The sequence below is a fragment of the Aquarana catesbeiana genome, linkage group LG10, assembly GCF_042186555.1.
Source record: "Aquarana catesbeiana isolate 2022-GZ linkage group LG10, ASM4218655v1, whole genome shotgun sequence".
Classification (NCBI taxonomy): domain Eukaryota; kingdom Metazoa; phylum Chordata; class Amphibia; order Anura; family Ranidae; genus Aquarana; species Aquarana catesbeiana.
This window is the reverse complement of record NC_133333.1, coordinates 33,909,975-33,923,177: the sequence shown is the minus strand read 5'-3', so window position 1 is coordinate 33,923,177 and position 13,203 is coordinate 33,909,975. Positions and strand designations below refer to the sequence as shown.

Genomic DNA, 13,203 nt, shown 5'->3' with positions numbered 1-13,203 from the left:
CAGTAGCTACTCCTGACAAGGAATTTGGTGAGGAGCTCCCTGACTAAATCCCAGGGTTCTACATCCTCCCCCTGCCAAAAGAAAAAAAAATTATTTGAGCTCCCAAGCCTGAGAGCGGATGTCCTGGCAAAAACTGGGATGGGTAGGGAAACAGGAAAGGGTTAACAGTATAACAAGATAACAAGTATATGTGGTGTACCACATGAATAAACATTATCATCAACATAAAATACTGTATTTATCGGCATATAACACGTGCCGGTGTATAACAAGCAACCCAATTTAAGAGGAAAGTTTCAGGAAAAAAATGTTTTTTTTTAAATAAACAACTTTGAAGCAAAATAATGGTCAGTGAGCATCAATGCAGCCTGATTAGTGCCCATCTGCAGCCTTTAAAGCAGCCTAATCTGTGCCCATCTGCAGCCTAATCTGTGCCCATCTGCAGCCTAATCTGTGCCCATCTGCAGCCTAATCTATGCAGCCTGATCTGTGCCCATATGCAGCCTAATCTGTGCCCATCTGCAGCCTAATCTGTGCCCATCTGCAGCCTAATCTGTGCCCATCTGCAGCCTAATCTGTGCCCATCTGCAGCCTAATCTGTGCAGCCTGATCGGTACCCATCTGCAGCCTAATCTGTGCCCATCTGCAGCGTAATCTGTGCAGCCTGATCTGTACCCATCTGCAGCCTAATCTGTGCAGCCTGATCTGTGCCCATCTGCAGCCTAATCTGTGCCCATCTGCAGCGTAATCTGTGCCCATCTACAGCCTAATCTGTGCAGCCTAATCTGTGCCCATATGCAGCCTAATCTGTGCCCATCTGCAGCCTAATCTGTGCAGCCTGATCTGTACCCATCTGCAGCCTAATCTGTGCAGCCTGATCTGTGCCCATCTGCAGCCTAATCTGTGCCCATCTGCAGCGTAATCTGTGCCCATCTGCAGCCTAATCTGTGCAGCCTAATCTGTGCCCATATGCAGCCTAATCTGTGCCCATCTGCAGCCTAATCTGTGCCCATCTGCAGCCTAATCTGTGCAGCCTGATCTGTACCCATCTGCAGCCTAATCTGTCCAGCCTGATCTGTGCCCATCTGCAGCCTAATCTGTGCCCATCTGCAGCCTAATCTGTGCAGCCTAATCTGTGCCCATCTGCAGCCTAATCTGTGCCCATCTGCAGCCTAATCTGTGCAGCCTAATCTGTGCCCATATGCAGCCTAATCTGTGCCCATCCGCAGCCTAATCTGTGCCCATCTGCAGCCTAATCTGTGCAGCCTGATCTGTACCCATCTGCAGCCTAATCTGTGCAGCCTGATCTGTGCCCATCTGCAGCCTAATCTGTGCCCATCTGCAGCCTAATCTGTGCCCATCTGCAGCCTAATCGGTGCCCATCTTCAGCTTCAGTGCAGCCTGATCTGTGCCCATCTGCAGCCTTATCTGTGCCCATCTCCCCCATCAATGCAGCTCACCATGTCTCCTCGCAGGAAATCACTGAGCCGTCATCTGTTTACTCAGCTCTCAGTCGGCAGTCACATACACAGTCCTGCCTCCGCCATCAGCATTGGACCAGCTCCTGTGATAGACAGAACCCTGGTCCAATGCCGGTGGCGGTGGCAGGACTGTGTGTGTGACGTGAGAGCCGAGTGAGAGCCGAGTTAGAGCCGAGCGAAGAGCCAAGTGGAGAGGAGATGACGACTCGGTGATTTCTGGCGGCACTTGTCCCCCTCCTTCTCCTCCGAGGTACGCTGTCAGCGTATAACACGCACCCGCGATTTTCCCCCTATTTTCAGGGGAAAAAAAGTGTGTGTTATACGCTGATAAATAAGGTAGTTAGTCACGTATGACATTTAGATATCAAAAATAATTATTTATATTTCAAGGCAGTAAAGCAATAGCGTTGCTCCCTAACTATCTATTCAATATATACCAGTTGTAATAATGTACAAATGGTTATTGTTGTGATCCGGCTAGATCCCTATCTCTCCTTAGACAAGGAAGACGCACCGATTCAGCAACATCAGAAGAAAAGAAAGAAAATGCAAAAGCATCCTATCCTTTAAAAGCATTGTGCGATATGTACACAGTGATTTAAACTGGTCCTCAGCCGAGGGCAGCATGAAATGTAAGAACATCCTATATATGTCTACATTATTTATATTGTTTTGAAAGTGAGCCCCATTCTCTGTAAGAATGCCGCCCCTTTCATCATTAGTATAGAACTAAAAAACTTTTAGCAGTACTTCAATCAGTAATGCCGTGTACACACGAGCAGACTTTCGTCAGACTTTCCGAGTTCCGACGGAGTTCCGACACAACTGATTTGCCTACACACGATCACACCAAAGTCCGATAGTTTCGAACGTGATGACGTACGACCGGACTAAAATGAGGAAGTTCATAGCCAGTAGCCAATAGCTGCCCTAGCGTCGGGTTTTAGTCCTTCGGACTAGCATACAGACGAACTGATTTCTCAACCGGACTCGAGTCCGTCGGAAAGATTTGAAACATGTTCCAAATCTAAAGTCCGTCTGATTTTTCGATAGCAGAGGTCCGATGAAGCCCACACACGATCGGATTGTCCGGCGGATTCGTTCCGTCGGACCTTTGCTGTTGAAAAGTCCGGTCGTGTGTATACGGCATTAGAGTCCCGATATATGTGTAGGAGTCCATTATTTGAAGAAATAGGCAACCATTTCTTTATCACAGCCTATTCTAACTAACTACGCCTTCAGTGTCCATAACCGGTTACCATCCATGAACTTTTGTTCTAAATGGACTACATTCCCTAGCAGTTCCTTTTCTTCTTTTAAAGGAAACTCTGGGCACATAATTGCATTTCAAGCAACAGGCAGTCAGTCAGTTAATTTGCAAGGGACCACACTTCAGGACACAGGCCCCCTTGCACAAACATCTTCAGTCTGCCCACATGGCTAGGGGTATGCACTTGCCATGGCTGTGATGCTATGCCATGGCAGAAATTATAGAGAGCAAAGCAATATTTTTATGAATTTTAATTTTTTTTTTTTTTTGTACTTTTTTTTTTTTTTTTACAGGCTTCCTATTCATTCACAAACTGAAGCATAGTAAACACAGTTTACTATAAGTGATTAATGGACACAGGAGCGATTGGTACCGATCGCTCGCTGTGTTTATTTAGAAAAGAAGGGGCCGGTAAATAAGGTGTTTACCGGCCCCTTCCCCCAATCCCCATGCAGCGCAGATGGAGGGAGGAAGATGAGGAGGAGCTGGCAGTGCTGCAGAGGGAGGAACAAGAGGATTGGTATCTGCAATAAGGCATTACAGCCAATTCTCTTGCTGGGCAGGTGCCAGAGCTCCCCTTTGAACTGATAGGACCTGGGCCCGGTACAGGAGGGCCGGCTGTACTGCCTTATTAGTGGCCCTGATACACAGGGTGATTAGGGTGTGCCCTTGAACACTTAGCACACTCCCTGTGCATGCCTATGATGCAGACAGTGTTGATAGGGAAATCAGCAATTGTCTTCTCCCGGCCGGGGGGGTCGGGGGAAGTTGCCCCTGCCGGGAGAAGACAATGATTATTGCTAGTGTCTATAGCAGCTGCTATCGATAATTGAAAGAGAAGTCAGCAGGCTGGTTGCACCCAAGTTGACCGATCAACTTGGTACATTCAGCCTGCCCATTAACGATTCGAATCTTGGCCGGTTCCTGCTGAACTGGCTGAGATTCGAGCCATGTATGGCCGTCCTTAGGGACCTTCGATTGTAAGCTCCTTGAGGGCAGGGACTGATGTGAATGTGTAAATTGACGGTGCTATATAAGTACCAAAAATAAATAAATAAATAAATACTAACAACTTCTTACAAAGCAATCCACAACTCTGCCCCCACCTACATCACTAGCCTAGTCTCAAAATACCAACCTAACCGTTCTCTTCATTCCTCCCAAGATCTCCTGCTCTCTAGCTCCCTTATCACCTCCTCCCATGCTCGCCTCCAGGACTTCTCCAGAGCCTCTCCCATCCTATGGAACTCCCTACCCCAATCTGTCCAATTATCTCCTACTCTGTTTGCTTTTAGACGATCCCTAAAAACTCTCCTTTTGAGAGAAGCCTATCCTGCCTCCACCCAATGACTGTACTTTGATTTTCTCCATCACCAGCCTCCTCCACAGTTAGTACCTTTTGTATCACTCAACCCTCCCTTCTAGATTGTAAGCTCTAACGAGCAGGGCCCTCTGATTCCTCCTGTATTGAATTGTATTGTAACCGTTTTGTTTCCCCCTGTGTTGTAACGCGCTGCGCAAACTGTTGGCGCTATATAAATCCTGTATAATAATAATAATAATAATAATAAATAAAATACATAAATAAATGAGCCCTATCTATCTACCTATCTTTTGTCTTCAATATACTTCATCTAGACAGGTCCCCTTTAAACTGCCTTGCAACTGCCTGGCGCCTCCATTGCTATTTTCACGCAAAGGGGTAAACCCACCATTTCATCTCATTGCTCAGCAGAATCCTGAGACTGCTCCTCCATGCTAACAAAGGCACTGAAACCGTTAACTTTTATTTTTTAGGTAATAAAATAAAGTCCTCCTGACAGCCATTGAACGGGCGACAAGCGTCAGCGAAAGAGTTATTATCCGAATGCGCATAAAAATAAGGGGGTCTATCGTTCTTAAAAACTGGGGCAAGTCCACCCCCCCCTTTTTTTTTATTCTGCCGTGACAAAATCCTGAGGGTCTCAGGAAGGAGGGGGGGGGGGTGTCGTAAAATAATCCAGGCCTGATGATTCTGCTACTAAGACGGTTTTGCATTTTGTAAAATGACGCACAAATCTTCCTCTGGCCGAAATCTTATTGGTCTGCTCCCCCCCCCCGCCCTCCTCCCCTGTTTTGCCTGTACAAAATCTGTTCCATCTCCCCCCTTGCATTCTGCGTATAAAATGCCACACCCTTTAGGATGGGATGATCGAGAGCATTGAAGCAGCTTCGCAGTAACCCAAAGCTCTGCAAGCACCATGGCTGCGTCTGTGACCGTGCTCTGGCTGGTAGCTGCTTTTCTGGGAGGAGGTGAGGACTTTCTTTGCTAGCTGAACATCCATCCATTAATTTCTGTTCCTTCTATAGGCACCTGCATGCATCCTACAATATAAATGACCTACAGCATGCACCTGACTACGACATCTGCAGATATCTTAAATTAATCTGTATAAATTATTGATTAATGCATCGACAATAGGAGTCGACTTCCAATCCAACCCCCCCCCCAAAAAAAAAAAAAAAAAAACAGGTTAATGTTGTTAACGTTGTTCCGTGTTCTCAACCCAAAGCTACTATTAATGCAGAAGGGAAAAAAAAAAAGGTTCTTTATAGAACTGATCGTATTTTGAAAGAATTCAGGCACAATTATACAACTGTTAGCAAAGTTTTAAGGGCCATTCGTTAAATTTTTAACAAAATTTGGCCGCAGACATTTTTTTTTTTTTTAGCATGAGGGGAAATTTTTGTAACGCATCCTGCGACCGCGCCAATTGTTGTTCATTCCCTTTGAAAACGGTAGCGGCTATGGGTGGTGTTTTTTTTTTTTTTTTTTTATCATTGTGGCAGGGAGAGTGCAAAAAAAAAAAAAGAAAGGGGCAAATCTGGCAAATTTGTTGCATGGGGGGTAATTGCTGAAAAAAACTACCATTTTTTTAATATTGATATTTTATGTATAGTAAGTTTTGTACAAGAGATTGTAGCTGGAATAATCACTGAATATAACTGCCATTTTTTTATATTAATATATTATACATAGTAAGGTTTGCACAAGAAATGGTAACTGCAATAATCGTTGAATATAACTGCCATTTTTTTTATAATAATATATTGTGTATAGTAAGGTTTGTACAAAAAAATTGTAGCTGGAGACCTGCTCCACCCACCATGCTGATGGGGCATGCTGCAACCTGTAGTTCCTGCCCAAAAACACACAGTCAAGTGGAAGGAAAAGGATAAATGGGTGTTGCCTGGATCATATTTTACCTTACCCTGTGGTATCTTGGAATGTAAAATGGCAGTTGGGATCTTGTTGCTTGGGGCACCTCCCCCCCCCCCCCCCCCCCTCTTTCTTTTTTTTTTTTTTTTTTTTTTTTTACAGCAACATGATAAAACAGTTCAAGGAACATACAATAGGATCACAGAAGGTACAATAGGATCAAGGAAGATACAATAGGCTCAAGGAAGGTACAATAGGATCACAGAAGGTACAATAGGATCACGGAAGGTACAATAGGATCACGGAAGGTACAATAGGATCACGGAAGGTACAATAGGATCACGGAAGGTACAATAGGTACACGGAAGCTACAATAGGATCACAGAAGGTACAACAGGATCACGGAAGGTACAATAGGATCACGGAATGTACAATAGGATCAGAGAAGGTACAACAGGATCACGGAAGGTACAACAGGATCACGGAAGGTACAATAGGATCAAGTTAACCAGTCAAAGAAACTTATAATCTAAAGTGATGAACTGGTGACAACCAGAGCCAAGGGAATCTGTAGGATGGGTGATGACCGGTGGCTTAGGGTTATTATTTAGATATTCAAACAAATAGGATCAATGAATCTACAATAGGGTCAGGGAATTTACAATAGGATCGAGTGAACCGGCCAAAGGAGCTTGCAATCTAGGTGATGAACAGGTGACAGGAAGAGCCAAAAGGATCTGCAGGATGAGTGACGAAGGGAGGCTTAGGGTTATTATTCAGGTATTGAAAGAAATAGGATCAAGGAAGGTACAATGGGATCGAGTAAACTGGTTAAAAGAGCTTACGATCGAAAGTGATGAACTGGTGACAGGAAGAACCAAAAGGATCTGTAGGACGGGTGACGATGGGAGGCTTAGGGTTAATATTCAGGTATTGAAATAAATAGGATCAATGAATCTACAAGAGGGTCAGGGGGCTTACATTAGCATTGAGTGAACAAGACAAAGGAGCTTACAATCTAAAGCAATGGACAGATGACAGGAAGAGCCAAAGGGATCTGTAGGATGGGTGATGAAGGGAGGCTTAGGTTTATTATTCAAGTATTGAAAAAATAGGATCCATGAATCTACACTAATATCAAGGAAATGCAATAGGATCGAGTGAACTGGTCAAAGGAGCTTGCAATCTAAAGAGATGAACAGGTGACAGGAAGAGCCAAAGGGGATCTGTAGGATGGGTGACGATGGGAGGCTTAGGGTTATTATTCAGGTATTGGAAGAAATAGGATCAAGGAAGGTACAATGAGATTGAGTAAACTGCTCAAAAGAGCTTACAATCTAAAATTATGAACTGGTGAGAGGAAGAACCAAAAGGATCTGTAGGATGGGTGACGATGGGAGGCTTTGGGTTATTATTTAGGTTTTGAAATAAATAGGATCAGGGAACATACAATGGGATCAAGGATTGTACAATATCATCAAGGAATGTACAAGAGGGTCAGGGAATTTACAATAGGATTGCGTTAACCGGTCAAAGGAGCTTACAATCTAAAGCGATGAACAGGTGACAGGAAGAGCCAAAGGGATCTGTAGGATGGGTGACAATGGGAGGCTTAGGGTCATTATTTAGGTTTTGAAATAAATAGGATCAGGAAACATACAATAGGATCAAGGATTGTAAAATAGGTTCAAGTGACCCGCTCAGCTTACAATCTAAAGTGAAGAAGAGGGGACAGGAAGAGCCAAGGGGATCCGTAGGGTGGGTGACGACGGCAGACTTATTCAAATATTGAAAGAAATAGGATCTATGCATCTACAATAGGATCGAGGAATGTACAATAGGATCGAGTGAACCGGTCAAAGGAGCTTGCAATCTAAAGCGCTGAACAGGTGCCAGGAAGAGCCAAAGGGGATTTGTAGGATGGGTGACGACGGGTTATGATTCAGGTAGCTGGTTCCAATCCTGCTTCCTAGTTTGTAAGTGCGCAGTTTTTGGTGTCTGGGTTATGTCTGGTTGTGACGCACATCGAACAGGCTTGCTGGATGTCCTCACTGCAGGGATACGGAAAATGAGACAGATTATCACAGGGAGAGCGAGGGGAAGAAATAGAGAAGGGGGGGGGGGGGATATAGACAGGGTGATAGGGAGAGACAAAGAGAATCCATGGGGCAGACAGACAGAAATGGACATATACTGTATATATCTATCTATATATACAATATGCAAGTATATATATACACACACATGATATGACATAATGCACAGATAATGCAAAAATATGCCACCCACAAGCCAAGGTTCCCATCCCTTATCGGATGTGCCGAGTACATGAAGTACAGCACCCCCCTTCCCCAGGGACTGCAGGTAGACGGTAACATCTAATTGAGATCTCATCCCCCAAAAGACAGCCCGCTGACCTCACAGCCATTAGCGAGATAGCAAATGGAAAGTCATTTGGCAATAAACCCCCGTCAGGCTGAAAGAATAATTGACTTGTTGAAACGGTTCCAGCTGCAGAACGGCTTCTTTTTTATTATTTATTGTTCTGCGTTGGCTACTTTACTCATTTTTTTTAACTATTTTAATTCAATTATGTAGAAATAGTTTGGGAGCTGAACTCCCAAAAAGACACAATCATTGTAAGAATTAATCCAGAGAGATTAAGCACCTGTATCAGCTTTTTATAGTCCCTGTACAGCAGAGTTAAGACTGGAAGAGGGGGTATGCAGCACAAGGAGCCAATTAGTTCACTATTATAAAAGATTTATATAGCACCCATAGTTTTCACACTATACAATATAAAGGGGGATGGTACAGCTACAATACAATTCAAGACAAGAGGGTTTGGAGTTCATGTGCCATCAAGAAGCATGCGGAGAAGAGAAGAAAGCACAGCGACAGAGGCGTGAGCTCATCACTGGGCTGCGTCACATTTCACTGCCCAGATGCAGGCTGGGGCGGGTCTAGGAAAGCCTGGGCTCAGAAGAAGCGAGTTAAAAAGAATTTTCACCATCAGACTGAGGACACCCTGTGGCAGAAAAAAGTACTGCGGAGGAAAGCTCTGGACTAAAGGTGAATATTTCAGCGAAAGATGGTTTTGTTATGTTACCTTGTAATGGTCTATCCATTTTTATCTTGTTGTTTTTGGCTAAAATTCGTCTTTAAAAAAGTATAAGTTTGCTGTGCGCATGGGTTGCATGCAACTGGTGCAATTTTACATTAGTGGACAATAGGGCACAGCAAGGAGGTGGGTCCGTCATGCTCACCCTTAATGCAGGTGGTCAGACACTATAGCTGCCTTTGTGTTCTTCACCTATAGCAGCCCCCTTTCCCATAAGGCAAGCAGGCCTACCGGTACTCAGTTGCCCCCAGGATTTACACACAATGCTCTAGTGCCTGGCCACCATGCCAGGTCAGGCACCAACTAAGCAAAGCAAGCAGGTACTTGCGGTTGGCAGACAGGCAAGGTTCAGAATAGTCAAGGTTAATGTCCGAAGTCAAAAGGCAAGCAGAGTTCAGGGAATAGTCGATATCCGATCCAAGGTCGTCAACAAGGTAAGCCAATCTAGCAGAGCAGGGCAGACAAACAGGGAGGTTGTTTGTGGTATTACACTCCCTATCACAAGCATGAGACTGCAGGCGTGGCTGGCTTAAATAAGATTTGGTCTCCACCCAGACAGAGGCCACATTAATTACCTTGCAGGTGGACAGACAGCCAAGGAGAATGCCACCGCTAAAACCAGGATGCTGGAATGAGGAGCAGGAGTACTAGATGCTCCTGACAGGGTCTTCTTTACTGCACCAATGAGGAGAGGAGGTAAAGTCGGAAGGAAAAAAAAAAAATGTAGTCCTCATGAAAGCTGTTTTAAGGGGCCACCCAGGTCTGACATTTTAGTATTGGGTAGGTAGAGGTAGCTTAGCTTGTGAAAAAGTTTCTTCTGAAGGTGAAGACTTCTGCACTTGATGACCCACCTGTAGCCTCCAAAGCAAGGGGCTCTCACTTTCCGTGTTGGAATTGGAATGCAGAAGACTATGGATATGGAGGACCCGTACCAGAAACTCAGGAGTCATGCCCCTTTTTCTTATATAAGTAAGGAGAAAGAACAGCAAAATTAGAAGAAGAGGGGAGAAGATATCAATAGGAGGTAAGGGGGTGGGAAGAAACCAAAAGTTTAGGGGATATAGGGAATTAAAGGTGGGAAGGGGGGAAGGGAGGGGTTGGCTGAAGTGGTGCTCAGCAGCTTGTGTTGTTATATGCCTTAAGTGACCATTAGAGGTCCAATAAGCGATGATCAAAGGACGTTGGATGGAAGGCCTTGAGGGGTCCTAGATATTATGGAATTTGGCCATTGAGTTTTGGAGACCATGGTTAGTTTTCGTTGACCATGGTCCAATACATGCGAGATTTGACCTCAGCGAAGGGTATGTTCCTTGTTAGTCAGGCCTATGCCACTACTTGTTTTGCAGCCGTGAGGACAGGAGTCATTAGGGCAAATTAAGTTCTGGAAATCCCCCTCAGGTTTGCAATTGAGTATGGCTTCTGATGGGTTTGGCGTCTTCTTTTTCATTGCAGGTAAATAACGGATTCCAAGCAGAAGCAACATGCCATCATTGTGTTCTTGACTAAGGAGCGGTGCAGACTGTCCAACATCCACAGAAGGCTACAGAATGTTTACAGAGATGACACCATTGACAAGATTCACTAATGACAAGACATTGCTCTTGTCAGTGGTGACATCCCTGTAAACATTCTGTAGACTTCTGTAGATGTCGGACAGCCCACATCCCTCCTTCATCAAGAACTCAATGTTGCTTCTGCTTGGAATCCATTAATTATCTGCAATGATTAAGAATATGAGTTACTAGAGGAAGAGTTGGTCTAACTGTATGTCTGTTGGGACTTTGGTCGCTGAATCATTGGCTAGCTTTTAATTTTGCTTAGAAACCTAAGTGAGGTCCTGAGCTCCTCCATAACCAGAGTCTCAATCCTCCTGCTGCTCTAATTCCAACCCTTAAAGTGAGAGCCCCTTGCTTTGGAGGCTACAGGTGGGTCATCGAGTCTGAAGTCTTCACCTTTAGAAGAAACTTTTTCACAAGCTAAGCTACCTCCACCCACCCAGTATTAAAATGTCAGAGTTGGTGGCCCCTCTCCTCATCGGTGCAGCAAATAAGAGTAGTCACTCTACTAACACATGAAATTTGAATGACCTATTCAACTCCCCTGCAGAAGGTCAGCGACTTCTAGTAGAACTGCTATAGTGCAGAGGACAATCTCACACTAACTGACACCGGGTGGGAACTGACAAAATGACACTGAAATCACAAGTGACACTAATACAGTGAATGGTGCTAATACTATACACCATACCTCCCAATTTTTTGAGATGGGAAGGAGGGACACCTATTAGCAAAAGTTTGTAGGCATAGGACACACACCCTGCCACGCTCCCCCTTAAAGGAGAATTCTACAAAAAAAAAAGATTAGTTAAACCCACAAGTGCTTATTTTTACCACTACTATTCCTTTATATTTGAAATTTACAAATGCGGCAATTGAGAAATTGGATAAAAAGCTTAGCACTGGGAAACACTTTTTGAAAGATAAAAAATGCATTTTATATACAGCTATATAGATTAGACCAAAATGAGGGACAAATGAGGAGGAAAAAGGACAAAGGGGGCTTAATTCCAAATCAGGGACAGTCCCTCGAAATCAGGGACAGTTGGGAACTATATATACACTGTCACTGTACTAATGAGGGGCAATCAGAGAGTTAACTGCGTGCCTAGCAAGTGCAATGTGTGTAGTATGTGCTGCTTTTACTAAGTGATTCAACTGTTTTTACTCCCTGCTATGCAGGGAGGAAAAAAAAACAGCCACATCACTGCTGTTTACCAATGCAGGGCTCTAATCTGTCATTCGCTCAGCTGATTAGCAGGTCCCAGTCATAAATCATTGGCCAGGAATTGGCCACGAATGTCAGCACAGACGGGGGCTGGCACATACGCACGTCCCCTACCTAGAAATGCCTCATCGTGTATATTGTATATACCGTATATAAAAAATATATATACATATATATATATATATATATATATATATATATATATATATATAAAAAATATTGGACTTTATGCGTGCATTACAACATGAATATCACACAATATGTGTAAAAAAAATATTTTTATTTAAATAAGAATAAATTTAAAATCATTGCATACAAAATGTTTGCATCTGGTTGTGTAAATGGGACGCGTTTGTATGATGTAAAACTGCTTTTTCCACACTTGATTTTTTCTACATGTTTCGCCATATGGCTTCTTCAGGAAAAGCATGGAATCTACCAAACAAATAGACACATACATCAATAAAGTACATTTCACATACAGGTTTACAGTACCTCAAATATCACATACTATGTATATACAAATAGATGCACCCCATACATGGCAGATATGCCTGTGTGTTGGTTCCTACCTCTGATTGATGAGGATAGGGGCCAGATTATGGACAAATCGTGAAGGAGGAGTAAAATCCAATGTCTGAATGCATACAACCGACCAAGGTGGTTAGCCCGAATATGCCGGATCTCCCGCAGGGAGGGATCAGAAGGCATAATGAATATAAATAAGTTCCTGTTCTCATTCCAGAGCATTTAAACAGACCAATATTCTAATAGCTAACTGAGGCTTTCTTTCAAATTCCTTTCAAAACAGGATACTGGGAGTCTCAGAGGTAGGAACCAACACACAGGGATATCTGCCATGTATGGGGTGCATCCATTTGTATATACATGTTATGTGATTTTTGAGGTACTGTAAACCTGTATGTGAAATGTACTTTATTGATGTATGTGTTTGTTTGGTAGATGAAATTCCACGCTTTTCCTGAAGAAGCCGTATGGCGAAACATGTAGAAAAATCAAGTATGGAAAAGGCAATTTTAAAGTGGTTGTAAACTCTTACAACACACTTTTTGCTACAAGTAAGCCTATAATAAGGCTTACCTGTAACTACCCTGGATATCTCCTAAACCTGAACGGTTTAGGAGATATCCCCTGTATATGCATGTGCCGACGTCATTGGCACATGCGCACTGAAGTAAACTGAAGCAATGGCACGTACACGCCGTTGCTTCAGTTAGACTGTGCTGTTACCGGCAGCTCCCAACCTGTGGAGTGACGTCATCGCGGCTCTGGCCAATCACATTGTCGGAGCCCGCGATACCCAGAAGTAAATCCGGGAGCGATGAAC

At 43.8% G+C, this 13,203-nt stretch overlaps 1 protein-coding gene across 1 annotated transcript in view; it reads left to right on the top strand.

Moving 5' to 3' along the window:
• The first annotated feature begins 4,886 nt into the window (after nt 1-4,886).
• Nucleotides 4,887-13,203, top strand: part of LOC141110563 (phospholipase A2 inhibitor gamma subunit B-like) — a 41,112-nt gene continuing 32,795 nt past the window's right edge. The window contains exon 1 of the mRNA XM_073601965.1: nt 4,887-5,043. Within this exon, the coding sequence (XP_073458066.1) occupies nt 4,992-5,043 (52 nt within the window). The 5' untranslated portion in view covers nt 4,887-4,991. The remainder of the gene's footprint in view (nt 5,044-13,203) is intronic.